This window comes from Kickxella alabastrina (assembly GCF_025024165.1).
Source record: "Kickxella alabastrina strain RSA 675 chromosome Unknown BX661scaffold_1, whole genome shotgun sequence".
NCBI lineage: Eukaryota > Fungi > Kickxellomycota > Kickxellomycetes > Kickxellales > Kickxellaceae > Kickxella > Kickxella alabastrina.
In genome coordinates, this window is record NW_026251472.1 from 1,711,602 (window position 1) to 1,724,539 (window position 12,938).

The following is a 12,938-nucleotide window of genomic DNA, read 5'->3' on the forward strand; positions in this document are numbered from 1 at the left end:
TCCCAGAGTGCAAGCAAATATTTGCTTTTAAATTTCTTATCCGCTTTTGTGCGACTGGCTTTATTTGGTCTATCGCGTTGCTTTCTTTCTCTTTTTTCTTTGCTGTCATTCTCACATTTTTATATATTTTATTATTGCCGCTTTTTACATTTCGCATATGAGCTACCCGTACAATGCTGCCTCTGGCATTACCAAAGAAGAGTACAACAAGATGTGGTTCAACCTCTGGGATGTCGGCACGACAAAGTGGGACAAGGGAGACGTATCGCCCGCACTGCACGAGCTGATCGAGGAGAAAAAGTGGAAGCTTCCTGAAGGGCAGGGCATAGTTCCAGGCTGCGGAAGAGGGTATGACGCGATGTACCTTGCCTCGCCCTCGTTGCACATGGTCGGTGCCGATATCAGCCCTATCGCTGTTGAAGCGGCCACCAAGCTGCGCAACGAGAAAAAAATCCCTGGCAGTCTGGTCGAGTTCAAAACGCTAGACTTTTTCAAATTCGATGTGCCTGATGGCAAGTATCAGGTTGCGTACGACTACACATTCTTCTGCGCACTCCACCCGTCTATGCGGGCCGACTGGGGCGCGCGCTATGCCGATATCATGGCGCCAGGAGGCCATCTAATTGCCCTCATGTTCCCGCTCGACAAGAGCCCTGAGAGTAGAGAATGCGGTCCTCCATTCTTGCTCAGCGAGGCCGATTATCATAGAGTGCTCGACGATAACTTTGAGCTGATCCATATAGATCCCGAATGCAAGACACACGAGGACCGTGTAGGCGTCGAGGTAATAACAGTCTGGCGCCGCAAGTGACACAGTCCAACCAGGCACATGGTTTTGCTTTCTCTTTAATTTGCAATTGACCAAAAATAGAACTTGAAACTTTTATTGACAACAAAATAAGAAGAGACAGACACGTTGCGTGGGACCAGCCCTTCACAATGGGCGCAGATGCCCTGAAAAAGTTAATAAACATTCGATGCTCGGTGGCTAGAATAGGGGAAGCCTTCAGTCGAGGATCGTTGTGCAGTTGAGCTTGAGCACCGCCCGCCTGGGGATCCCCCCAAAGTCTTCATGTACGCATTTTGCCCGTATACGCAAATACTTCAGATACGGCCAATCCTGCTCGCCAAAGGTTTTGCGCACAGCCTCGACAGAGAACTTTTGCACATCCATCATGTCCAGGACCTGCATGCAAGTCAGCACGTTCGGATTGAGAGCTAGCAAAAAGCTGTCGTCCAGACGGAGGCAGCTCCACATCTGCAGAATGCGCAGCTTGGTGCATTTTGTTACCAGTTCCGCCATCGCTGCCGAGCTCACGGGGCAGCCGCCAACGTTGAGGCTGACTAGTGAGTGTGAGAGGTTTTTGATGATCGAGTGGATTGTAGCGTCGGTCGCATTGGTTGCCCGGATCTTCAGGTCGCGAAGTCTTGGACAGTTTTCCAGCACTGGCAGCAGATCCATGTCGCCCAGCTCGACGCGGTTTGTGACGTCCAGGCTACTGAGCATATGTAGCTGCTCCGAGACGACCTGAAGCGGCTGTGGGTCCCACATAATGAAATCGCTAAGGCCAAGCTTTTCTAGACGGGGGTAAGCCTGAAAAATGCGTATCAAGATGCCTAGACGCCTGCTGTGGCTCGATATGCCAGTTGGGTTTTTAATGACTGCCTCGAGCACACTCGGGCAGAATCGCTCCATAAACTGGTGCATTCTCTGTACAGTGCCATCAGACACCTCATGGTGGTGGTACTGTTGCTGCTGATGTTGTTGCTGATGGTAGCTGCCCGAATGGACGCTCGGTGCGTTGTTTGTGCGCGACGACATTGATCCGCCTATCGTCGCTGCTGCCGACAATATGTTTATTGGAGCTAGCCCAGAGGTGCCCCAGCTGCTTCCCGCAGCCGACGGCGGCTGTGACTCGCTGATGACGTTCCCCAGGCCTGGAGTGCCTGGAATTGCCACAGCGTATATTGGCTGAAGCATGGGCGATGGCAACGGCGACGTTGCCATGCTCATCCTTGACTGCCGCCGACCAATGCTGTTACTAGAGCTGGGTGTAGCGGATGCAGGAAATTCTGGCAGCGTGCTTGTGATATTTGATGCCATTCTCTGGCGAGAATATGGTTCCAGAGACAACAGCGATGGCGGAGGGAAGAAACTCGAGCCGATCGGATGCTGCTGCGGCGAAGATGCCGTGCTGGTGAAGCCACTGTGGCCAGTGCCAAACACGGATGTCACAGCCAAGGCTGACACAGGGGTTGATACTGAGGCTGAAGCCGAAGCCGACACTGAGGCCGATGCCGAGAGTGGTGCTGACGGATATATCATTGGACTGTTAGGATCCGCTGCACCCCCAAACGCGCCTGCTACGTGCTGCGACGCGTGATGATGATGCTGTTGAGAGGATATGGATCCTGAGCGAGACAATGGCCTGGATAACGACCAGCTGCGCGTGTTAGATACGCTAACGCGCCGGGACGAGCTGCCCTGGCCTAGCTGACTTTCCAGCAACGGCGGGGTAATAATGACACGACGCACATGGTGGCCGTAGTTGCTCAAAATGGGCTTTAATGCTGCCAGCCGACGCTTGTCAAGCGGGAACACCATTGTGCGCCAAAGCAATGGATTTCCCGCCGACCGCCATTGCTTCGACACCTGAACCACATTCTTCAGATCCTCGGTGTGCAGGTACTTAAACACCTGGCGAAACAGCTCTGTGGGCAGCAGCTGGAATGATGATGCTGTTGACGAAAATGAGCACACGGATATCGATCGCTTGAACTGGTATGACGCCAGCGACTCCAGCTCTGTGCCCGCCATGGAATCCATCATGGAGGATGTTGACGTATACGACGCTGCGACTGATGACACGTCTGACGGTTGTGGGTAGTGGCTGTAGGCGTTGCTGCCGCTGAGAAAGCCCATCCCGAAGCCCGAGTAGTTAGGTTGATGTACACTGCCGCTGCTGCTGCGGCCATACATGCTACTGGTGCCACCTCCACCGCCACCACTGCTGCTGGATATGCTTTCACGGCTGGTATGTGCTGGTATATCCATCGCTGATATTGGCGTGTACAAAAAGCATGTCGGGGTGTGCTCGTCTCTGTGGCCGCCAAGCGCCGAGCATGTACAGTACTCCTCTGTTTCGTGTGGGTCCATGCTTGTGTTTTGTTTTTTGTGCTTTGCGTTTTGTGCAGGTGTGCTGTTGAAATTCCAGTATAACAGTAGGAAATGAGTTTGAAAATGAGATGTGCTTGTGCAGAAATTCTGGAATGAGCAGAAAGTGAGAGCAGCTTTCGGGGGGATAAGGCAAAATAACAGGTGCACACGATTTTACCGGGCTGTGAAATTTGCGTACAGCTCAACAGCAGCAATCAACTCCTTATACGCACAGCCACAGCCTCATCCCAAGCCATCTTGGCCAAACAGGTGGTGCAATTAAAGGCAGATGACAAATGTTGATTTTGATACCCGATCAAGCCGCTTAATTTAGTGCATACGCAATGCCCCCTTGAACACAAAATTAAAGGCCGCGTCGTCTGCATTTATTTCCAGCACATTCTGCTTCTTTTTTTCCAACACATCACCCAATTTCAAACAATCACTTTAATTTCGATAGCTCTTTGTTATTTCATTGTCTTATTTCAGTATCCATACCAATTTTCAACAGCCAGAGCCAAACAACAAGCAGCAAATATGTCAACGCTCAAGCCCGGAGAGGTCAGCATGGGAACCACCATTATGGCGGTCGAATTCGATGGCGGCGTGGTTCTCGGAGCGGATTCGCGCACAACAACGGGCGCATACATTGCCAACCGCGTGACAGACAAGCTGACAAAGGTGCATGACCGGATTTACTGCTGCCGCTCAGGATCAGCTGCCGACACGCAGGCCATTGCAGATATCGTTAAGTACCACTTGGATATGTACACCGCACAACATGGCGAGGCACCCACAGTGAAGGTCGCCGCATCGCTGTTCCAGGAAATATGCTACCAGAACAAGAGCGGTCTGATGGCCGGCATCATTATCGCCGGATATGATGAGCGCGATGGCGCGTCTGTATACGACATTCCGCTCGGCGGATCGCTGCACCGTGAGCCCTTCTCTGTTGGCGGCTCAGGGTCGTCGTATATCTACGGTTACTGCGACAAGGTGTTCCGCCCGGACATGACCAAGGAGGAGTGCGTTGAGTTTGTGAAGAACACAGTTTCGCTGGCCATGACGCGTGACGGCTCGTCTGGCGGGGTGGTGCGTCTGGCAGTCATTGACAAGGACAGCGTCGAGAGAATGTTTGTTCCCGGTAACCAGCTTCCTGTGCAGTACTTGGGATGAGGTGTTAGCTGATTCTTGTAACCGAACTTTCTGAAATGGTTTAAAAAATGTAATAGATGAAGTGGCCTGTCTTCCGCTGAGCTCTGCTGAGCTTTGCTTTGTGCTCGTAACAAATTACATGATCTGATTGGCACTAATCATCGGCCATCAGCTAGCCTATTGCAATTGCGCTGGCATTCGATTCGTTATTTCGCCCGAGGCCTGTTTTTTTGCTGTGGATCCACGCTGAGTGATTTTTGTGATTATCGTTTGAGACTGGGTCAACAGGAGCTACATATCGATCCACGATATATTGGTCGAGATCGCGAAAAAAAATAGCAAGAGTCAGTTTGCAATATGTGTTGGTCTTGAACCACAGCTAGATCATTTGTTTGTGATTCATGACACTGGTTCTGCTGAGTGCAGCCTTGGATCGTATGGGAACGTAGAATTGGTCAAGGCTTAGTGCTTGCCTTTTACAACTCGGGCTTCACCGAGTATTTTTTGCTTTGTAACTTCCTTTTTGGTATTTTTATTTGCTATCTTGGGGAGACTTCCGCATATTAGTGTAAAAATATTTTACACTCGAGCATTCCAAAAATGGAATCAACAATTTTTTTTTGACTTTTTTGCAAAACAAATCGCCGACAGCCGGGTAATGGATACTTTGCACGCACGGCCTTGCTTTCCGCTCTTCTAACCTCTTTCGGCTGTGCTGAACTTTGTGTCTTTTTGTTGAGATCATTTCTCTAGTACATTTTCTTGGTGTTGCTGTGTATCGCAAAGCTCTGGATATTGCGATCTGCTTATCATAGTATGAATAGTAAATAATTTCAGCACGCAAAAATGTTTTTTTGCTCGGCCTATTTCAATCAATATAAGTTTTCTATTCCTTTTTTTGCAGCAGCATCGACGACGTCAACAAAAATTAGGATCGATTTCAATGCTCACCGTCATCATTGTTGCCGGTCAGGTGGTATTGTCAGTTATGACCATTGCAGCGACGTAAACTTTGCGCAATGCCTGCAATCGGATTATCATTTCTGCACGCGTGTATCATCACTTTTACACGGCCACAGTTTTATTTTATCTTAGCAGAGAAATATTTGGCTCATGCAACAGTAGAGCTACCAGAAAATGTCGCAACGATATGTGGTACGCATGTCCGCACTTCTCTGAATTGCCATCCTCGGCTATTAAATAGACCACTGCTGCTCTCGCTTCAACGCATAATTACTAATATGGAAGGCGCTTAGCGGTGCGACTTTGTCAGGCGCGAGCGTAGCTTGAGCGCACTGACAATCATCTTTTCCGGGTTTAGTCAAACAGCGCACTCACCATGTTTACTGGTTTAGTGGAGCTCACTTGGCCAAGTTTGTTGCAAAATGACCAATGGTCTGGCAGTTAAGAAATTCATTTTTTATTTTGGCACTTCCCTCCGTTGGCTAACTTGTCCATATTAGGCGAGGCAAAATTTGTTTGTCCTTTATTCTCAGCCATTAGAAGATAGCGTGAGAGGATTATACGAGCAGTGAGCTCAGCGGAAATTGGATCTTGTGTGTATTTTGCATTTCCAGCTGCAAACTGTTTGTTTGACTATGCGCAATGACTACAGCTCAACAATACATTTTATAATTTCACTTGAGATTCAGGGAGTGGGGCTGCTGCCACAACCTTCAATTGTTTTGTGTGCTCCCAGATGTGCGATGCTCTTACATTATCAGTTCTGTGGTACAAAAGTAAACACTGACAGTATAGATCTCGTGCTGATATAAAAAGAGGACTGAGCTCCCTCGCCGGTGAAGAAAAGCACGAGTATAAATGTGGGTGTATTTTTTCTTCGAACTCTGACATACTTTTATATTTACAATTCTTTTGCCTCACTTAGCTGAATATACTTTTAGTATTTGCTAGCCGGCTATTTTATTTTTATTCCAAAATATTTGAGCATTGCACAAGGCAACGCGCGCATACACTCTTATATCAGGCCGTCTCGCTGCTTTAACGGGTACAAAATAACCTAAATCAAAACCATGATTGATTCTCGCACTGTCGGTGTCACCAAATACCAGGCGTTCTGTGCGCTCCTGGCTGCCATTGGTAGTTTCAACTTTGGATGGAACATTGGATCCGTCAACATTCCGGGCGATGTCCTGCAGAACTGCGTCACCGGGCACAAATACTACGGTCGTTTTCCGTCGTGCATTGGCGTTTCCTCAGCCACTGTCTGGGGTATTATTGTCGGCTGCTACGCGCTCGGCGCGCTCGCCGGTGCTATCATCTCCAATCCCGTCATTGACCGCAAGGGCTACAAGTTTGCCTTGACCTGGTTTGCCCTGCTCAACGTTGTCGGTGCCCTGCTGCTGTCGCTGACCACCTCTGTTGCCCAATTCATTATTGGTCGCATCTTTGTGGGACTTGCCGCTGGTGCTGCCAACAGCGCGCTGTCGACCTACGTCTCTGACATGACCACCCCTCGCGGCCGCAATATCCTCGGTGGCGGTGTCCAGTTTGCTTGCAACCTGGGTATCATGATTGACAACGCCTGTGCTTTGGGTCTTGCGCCGCCTCCGCGTTGGCGCATTCTGTTTGCGTTGACTGGTGCCTTTGGCCTGATCAACTTTGTACTGTTCCCATTTGCCAGCGAGTCGCCCAAGTGGCTTGTTTCGAAGGGCCGCATTGAGGAGGCTCGCGAGTCGCTGGTAAAGTTCCGCAAGGGCGCTGATATTGAGGCTGAGCTCAATGACATGATTACTTCATACGAGGAGAACAGGAAGCGCACGGAGGATGTCAACGTGCTTCAGGTTATCCGCGGCCAGACGCCTGACAATCTGCGCCACCAGCTGATGTGCGTGTCGGCGCTCATGTTCTTCCAACAGATGTGCGGTATTAATGCCGTCATTTTCTACTCGACCCAGATTATCAACAACTCGACCAAGGACGATCCCGCCAACATCCCCACTTTGGCGCAGATTCTGACCTTTGTCATTTCGTTGGTCGCCCTGGTCTTCACGTTCTTCGGTATGGTTTTGGGCGCCTACTTTGGCCGCCGCACGCTGCTCATGTTCTCGCACACCGCCATGGCTATTTTCTCAGCCATCATGGTTGCGGGCTCGGTCAAGGAGATCACCGGCCTGGTCGTGGCCATGGTGTTCTTGTTCAACGCGTTCTTCAATCTCGGTGTCGGCCCCATTCCCTGGGCCACCGCTGGTGAGATGACCCCTCGCTACGCCATGACTGCGGTTTCGGCCATCGGAACCGGTATCGGCTACATTTTCACCTTTGCCATTGGTGTTATCTTCCCGCCCATGCAGGCTGCCTGGAAGAACTACACATTCTTCTTCTTCATGGCCTGGAACATTGTGGCTCTCGTCTTTGTCTTCTTTTTCATTCCCGAGACCAAGGATCGCCGGATTGAGGATACTGTCCGTGTGCACTCTTGCGGTGTTCACTTTGTTGTCGGCAACAGATGGAAGGTTGAGGCCGCGAAGGATAAGGAGATGCCGATCGACACGTAAAACACCGCGTTCCTTTTGTTATACATCCTTTCTTGCTGCTAATTAAATAAAATCCAGCGCTTTGCACTTCGTGACTTGATCGATTTGTTTTTTCGTTTACTTGATTATCTGGTGGCAAATTAACTAATAGCAAGTAGGAAAATCAAGGTATGGAAATATTGAAATATCGAACGCATTTGCGATTGATATTTTATTTTAGAATTCCGCCTAGCATATGGTCAGTGCATTTTCACAGCAGCGCAACCTGTGTCGAAGAACGATTTTGACAATTGACCGATCACGGAGTAACTGCTTTTTATAATTTGTATTTTTCAGAATAAGGGGTGGCGATATGTTTACATAATTTTCCACAGTAAAAATTTTAAAAAAACACCGAAGAACCACCGTTTGTGGGGTTTCCTGAAAGAAAAGGTTGGTGTGTCCACGTTGTCCAATATTACACAAAAGAAGGAAAGAATCAACTTTGCGGAGTAATAAAAAGTTAAATCCTTGCTGTTCTGCAAATAATATATATTTTTTGAAAGGTTCAACGTGCTCTGTCCACATGCTCTTTTTTCTGTATTGCTCTTTTTTATTTGCACTCGATACAAAACGAGCGAGGTCTGCACAAAGTTATCGCAGTTTTTTGTTCACTTTTTATATTTTTTGTATATTTATTTAAACTATCAATTTATTATATCCTAAAAGAAAAATTATATATCATAAATATTTACATTCAGCAAAATGCCTACTGACTCGCGCAGCCTGGGTGTAACTGGGTTCCAGGCCTACTGTACGATGCTAGCAGCCATCGGCAGTTTCAATTTCGGGTGGAACATTGGCTCAGTCAACATCCCCGGTGACGTTCTTCAAAACTGCGTCACCGGACGCAAATACTACGGGCCCTTTCCCTCCTGTATCTTCGTCGGCTCCAACACCGTCTGGGGTGTTGTCGTCGGCTGCTACGCGCTCGGTGCCCTTGCTGGCGCCATTATTTCTAACCCCGTCATTGACCGCAAGGGCTACAAATTCACGCTCTCCTGGTTTGCCCTTCTCAACGTCGCTGGCGCTCTGTTGCTATCTTTGACCACGAAGCTCCCCCAGTTTATCATTGGCCGTATTGTAGTCGGTGTTGCCGCAGGTGCTGCGAATAATGCTCTGGCTACATATGTCTCAGATATATCGACGCCGCGTAGTCGCACTATTCTCGGCGGCACCCTGCAGTTTGCGTGTAATTTTGGAATCATGGTGGACAACGCCTGCGCATTGGGGCTTGCGGCGCCCCCGCGCTGGCGCATTCTGTTTTCGATCACAGGCGCGCTGGGTCTACTCAACTTTGTTCTGTTCCCATTTGCACGTGAGTCGCCCAAGTGGCTAATCTCTAAGGGCCGGATGGATGAAGCGCATGAGTCTCTGAGGCGGTTCCGCAAGGGCGCATATATTGAGGATGAGTTTAATGAGATGGTCGAGATTCACCGGGTCAACAGGGAGCGCACGGAGGATGTGAATGTAATCCAGGTGCTTAAGGGCCAGACACCGGATAATTTGCGCCAGCAGTTGCTCGTCGTCTCCGGGCTCATGTTTTTCCAACAATTTTGCGGCATCAACGCCGTCATTTTCTACTCCTCATCGATCATTAACAAGTCCACGAGCGGTAACCCGGCGAATATCCCGACTTTGGCTAACATCTTGGCCTTCTTGATCTCGGTGGCTGCCCTGGTTTTCACTTTCTTTGGCATGGTTCTAAGCGCGTACCTTGGGCGGCGCACCTTGCTGATGGGCTCGCACCTTTTGATGGGTATTTTTGCTGCCGTTATTGTTCCTGGAACAGTGCGCGATGTCGCAGCGCTGGTTGTCACCGCTGTGTTCCTTTTCAACTGCTGCTTCAATCTCGGTGTCGGCCCCATTCCCTGGGCAATTGCCAGCGAGATGACCCCTCGCTACGCCATGACAGCCATGTCTGGTGTCGGAACCGGCATCGGGTACGTCAGCACATTCGCCATTGGTGTTATTTTCCCGCCGCTGAATAACTGGTGGAAAAACTATACATTCTTGTTCTTTGTCTGGTGGAACATCTTGGCCTTTGTATTCATCTACTTTTTTGTGCCAGAAACTCGCGATCGTCCGATTGAAGAAACTGTGGCGCTGCATTCGTGTGGCATTCATACGGTGCTGGGCAGAAAGTGGCAGACGGCTCCGGTGGAAGAAAAGATGGATGTTGGGCAATTTGAGAGACGGTCCGGCGATGATGAAGAGGAAGGTAAACTGCTTGCCGAAGAGGTCGGTGACTCAATCTCCCCCATCCATCACCCATGAGACTCCAATATCATATCAACTTTCTTTATCCAAATACTAGTTTTTCTACTTATATATTACAATTACTCAACTTATCAGAACATGTACTGCATTTATTTCTTCACGAAGGGAACACAGGGAAACAATATACAATCCACCCCATTATTAATATTGTTATTTGGAGCAGCCTTGATGTATAAAACAGTATCATGTCGGGCGTTCCCCCCTCCCTTTTTATATAGTAAACACTGCAAATGGTTTCCAATAGCGCAAATAGAATGAGCAATGTCAATATTTAACAATTCTAAGCTCTAGTTTTATTTCTGCAATGTGGTATTTGATTTATTTTTCAGCAGCGCATGGTTAGTTTCGAATTATTCAAGTTTCATTTGAATTTTTAGAAACGAAAGAGAAAAATGAGAAAATGGGAAAAAGAAGAAAAAGAAGAGAAAGAAGAGAAAAAGAAATAAAAGTGCGCGGCTGCGTCGATTCAGCGCCTGGCCAGCTCGCTCGCAGTGGCAGCGCCGAGCGTAGCAGTGCAGTAGATGCACATCTGGTGGCCACCAGCCGCGGCCACGCGGTAGTTTGCCACTGCCTTCCTCAGGCACAGAAGCTCGCTGTGGATTTCATCGAGATCCAGAACGTGCTTCTTGGCGCCGCGCTGCAGCTCCTGCACCTGATCTTGAAGCAGCTCGTTTGTCTGCTTGGCAGCGTCCAACTGCCTGTTGGCGTCGGCCAGCTGGTGCTGCTGGTCAAGTGCGCTCTTGGCTGCAAGCTGGCTGGCAGCGCGGCTTGTATCTGCAAGCTTTGCGTGGAGCTCAAGTGTCTCGCTGCGAGCAGCCTCGGCCTCGCGCTTGGCCTCGCGCTCAGCCTCAGCAAAAGCGGTCATTGACTCGGTATGCGCGGCATCGGCGGCGCTCAGAGCAGCCTCCAGATTTGCCACCGCGACGCCCATGCTGGCGCAGGCAGACTCAGTTGCAACTCGGCCGGCCTCCTCCTGGGCGCGGAAAGCCTCCAGCTCCTCGAGTCTTGCCCAGGTATCGCGGCAGATGCCAGCGGTCTCGCGGCGAAAAGCATCTAGCTGCGCGTGAAGCGCATCGACATCAGCGCGGAGAGCTGAGTTTACAGCATCCGTCTCTGCGCGGTTGCTTTCGGCCACAAAGCAGGCCGCGTATTGGCTCGCATATTCCATTCTCAGCTCGGAAAGTGCGCCCTCAGCCTCATCCAGGGTGGCCTCAGCCACATAGCGGGCGGCGCGCTCTTCCGCAAGGGCGCATTGGAGCTCGTAGATTGTACGAGAGGATTTGTTGTTGTTATTGTCGTTGTCGGCCTTGAACTTGGACTTAAACGCGGCGCGGCAGGCCCGGCGAAGCACGTTGGTTGTGCGTGACACAGTCGATGTGGTGGTTGATGCGATGGTCAATGCAGCGGTTGAGGTAGTCGACGCGACAGGTGTTGCTGTGGCAGGAGTAGTAGCGGCCTGCCGCAGGGCTAAGCACACCTTGCGCGCGATGGTCTTCATACGGAAATGCATGGTTAGCAAGATGAATAATAAAAGAATAATAAGAGGAATGATAAGAATAAGGATTAGAAGAATAAAAAAGGCAAAGTACTAAGGTGGTGTTGGTGGTGTTGGTGTTGAGGAAAAGTTAACTAGTGGTGTTGGAGGGGGAAAAGAATAACGACGCTGGAAGGGGCGGGCGGGAAATAGGCGTTATTTAAATCTCCGCTCGCCTTTTGTTTTACGCTGGCTGAGCTGTGCAAAAGTATATGCGTTCTCTATTGCTCTTCACAAAAAACGGACCATGTGTTATCGGGTCATCCATTTGGTTTCGGCTGGAGCAGGGTGGAAGCTTCAAGAGGGCTTTTTCGTTGCGTTTGTTTCCCTTTTTTCGTGAAGGCAAGTCTTTCCCCCCACGAGTTAACGTGTGAGGATCGGCAATATCCGAAAATCAAGGCTTTGAAATTGTCAGGATTTAACATCCACCACAATATTTCAATATATGCACATATTGATCTGCAGTCACTTTTGCGATATTTTTCAAACCACAGTCGCTGGAGGGCAAGACCACATGTGCTCAATATCAGTCTGAATAGGTTTTGCAGCCAAAATAATCGTGGCTATCTGTAAAAATAATTTTTTTGTCAGGCTCACGTTTAGGCTATGCAGGAAAAGAACAAAGTAGCAGCAGCATGTTTTTCTTTGTTTTGGCAGCGGTAACGGTGCGAGTAAGGCGTGGAGAATAGAGTCCTATTTTTACGTGTCGGCTAATAAAGAACTTTGCTATTTTTCTTCCCAAGGTAAAGGCCGGGATTGCCCTGAGCCATTGTTGCGTTTTCTTTCCTTTTCACTGTGGTTCTACAGCAATCATGGTAGCAAAAGGTTCATCTGCGCATCAGGATCCATGCACATAAAAAACCAAAACAGACAATGGATAAAAAATAATATTTCATCCGAAACATCGAGAAAATTGTGGCCGTTTCCGTCACCACAATTATCACGGATGGAGCGCGGAAGGGCATCGATATCCGTATTTAGTTGAACAATTGTTGACGACATCCTGTAAAACCAAGGGGAGGTCGAATTGAAATCTTATTTTTTGTTTGCCATTGACAATGCTTGCACCGAGTGAGAAAAAACGAGTAAGAGGGTAAAAAAGAGAGTGCGTGATTAAAAATAGAACGACGGGAAAACACGGATGCGTATTGCATTAGGTCCCTTTTTGCCACATGAAACCAAGAAAAAGCGCAAGGTGCAAAGTTGGAGGCAGTTGCTACAGGCCAGTATTTTTCGGTTTGCACAGGGGACGACTTTTGTGTATTAAAAAGACATG

The 12,938-nt window shown here is 49.1% G+C and overlaps 7 protein-coding genes across 7 annotated transcripts; 5 read left to right on the forward strand and 2 right to left on the reverse strand.

The window, feature by feature from the left end:
- Positions 1–88: 88 nt before the first annotated feature.
- BX661DRAFT_176036 (thiol methyltransferase 1) lies at positions 89–886 on the forward strand. The gene has a single exon (XM_051534240.1). The coding sequence runs from the start codon at positions 158–160 to the stop codon at positions 809–811; it is 654 nt and encodes a 217-aa protein (XP_051395458.1). The 5' UTR covers positions 89–157; the 3' UTR covers positions 812–886.
- A 120-nt stretch (positions 887–1,006) lies between these two features.
- Positions 1,007–1,552, reverse strand: BX661DRAFT_168241 (uncharacterized protein; the record flags this gene model as incomplete). Its single annotated transcript, XM_051533415.1, has 1 exon — positions 1,007–1,552. One exon carries the CDS (start codon positions 1,550–1,552, stop codon positions 1,007–1,009), a length of 546 nt encoding a protein of 181 aa, XP_051395459.1.
- A 427-nt stretch (positions 1,553–1,979) lies between these two features.
- BX661DRAFT_168242 (uncharacterized protein) lies at positions 1,980–3,233 on the forward strand (the record flags this gene model as incomplete). The annotated part of the gene is given in 4 exon segments (XM_051533416.1): positions 1,980–2,380; positions 2,711–2,880; positions 2,898–3,035; positions 3,196–3,233. 4 exon segments carry the CDS (start codon positions 1,980–1,982, stop codon positions 3,231–3,233), a joined length of 747 nt encoding a protein of 248 aa, XP_051395460.1.
- Positions 3,234–3,566: 333 nt separating this feature from the next.
- On the forward strand, positions 3,567–4,404 carry BX661DRAFT_176038 (proteasome subunit beta type-6). The gene has a single exon (XM_051534241.1). It carries the CDS (start codon positions 3,695–3,697, stop codon positions 4,331–4,333), a length of 639 nt encoding a protein of 212 aa, XP_051395461.1. The 5' UTR covers positions 3,567–3,694; the 3' UTR covers positions 4,334–4,404.
- A 1,732-nt stretch (positions 4,405–6,136) lies between these two features.
- BX661DRAFT_176041 (general substrate transporter) lies at positions 6,137–7,954 on the forward strand. The gene has a single exon (XM_051534242.1). It carries the CDS (start codon positions 6,346–6,348, stop codon positions 7,828–7,830), a length of 1,485 nt encoding a protein of 494 aa, XP_051395462.1. The 5' UTR covers positions 6,137–6,345; the 3' UTR covers positions 7,831–7,954.
- Positions 7,955–8,553: 599 nt separating this feature from the next.
- On the forward strand, positions 8,554–10,125 carry BX661DRAFT_195623 (general substrate transporter; the record flags this gene model as incomplete). Its single annotated transcript, XM_051537968.1, has 1 exon — positions 8,554–10,125. One exon carries the CDS (start codon positions 8,554–8,556, stop codon positions 10,123–10,125), a length of 1,572 nt encoding a protein of 523 aa, XP_051395463.1.
- A 353-nt stretch (positions 10,126–10,478) lies between these two features.
- Positions 10,479–11,777, reverse strand: BX661DRAFT_176044 (uncharacterized protein). Its single transcript, XM_051534243.1, has one exon. The coding sequence runs from the start codon at positions 11,636–11,638 to the stop codon at positions 10,595–10,597; it is 1,044 nt and encodes a 347-aa protein (XP_051395464.1). The 5' UTR covers positions 11,639–11,777; the 3' UTR covers positions 10,479–10,594.
- Positions 11,778–12,938: the final 1,161 nt, after the last annotated feature.

Excerpts from the sequence above, each read along its gene's own strand:
- BX661DRAFT_176036 (XM_051534240.1), top strand. The coding sequence starts at position 158 with ATGAGCTACCCGTACAATGCTGCCTCTGGCATTACCAAAGAAGAGTAC.
- BX661DRAFT_176038 (XM_051534241.1), top strand. The coding sequence starts at position 3,695 with ATGTCAACGCTCAAGCCCGGAGAGGTCAGCATGGGAACCACCATTATG.
- BX661DRAFT_176041 (XM_051534242.1), top strand. The coding sequence starts at position 6,346 with ATGATTGATTCTCGCACTGTCGGTGTCACCAAATACCAGGCGTTCTGT.
- BX661DRAFT_176044 (XM_051534243.1), bottom strand. The coding sequence starts at position 11,638 with ATGCATTTCCGTATGAAGACCATCGCGCGCAAGGTGTGCTTAGCCCTG.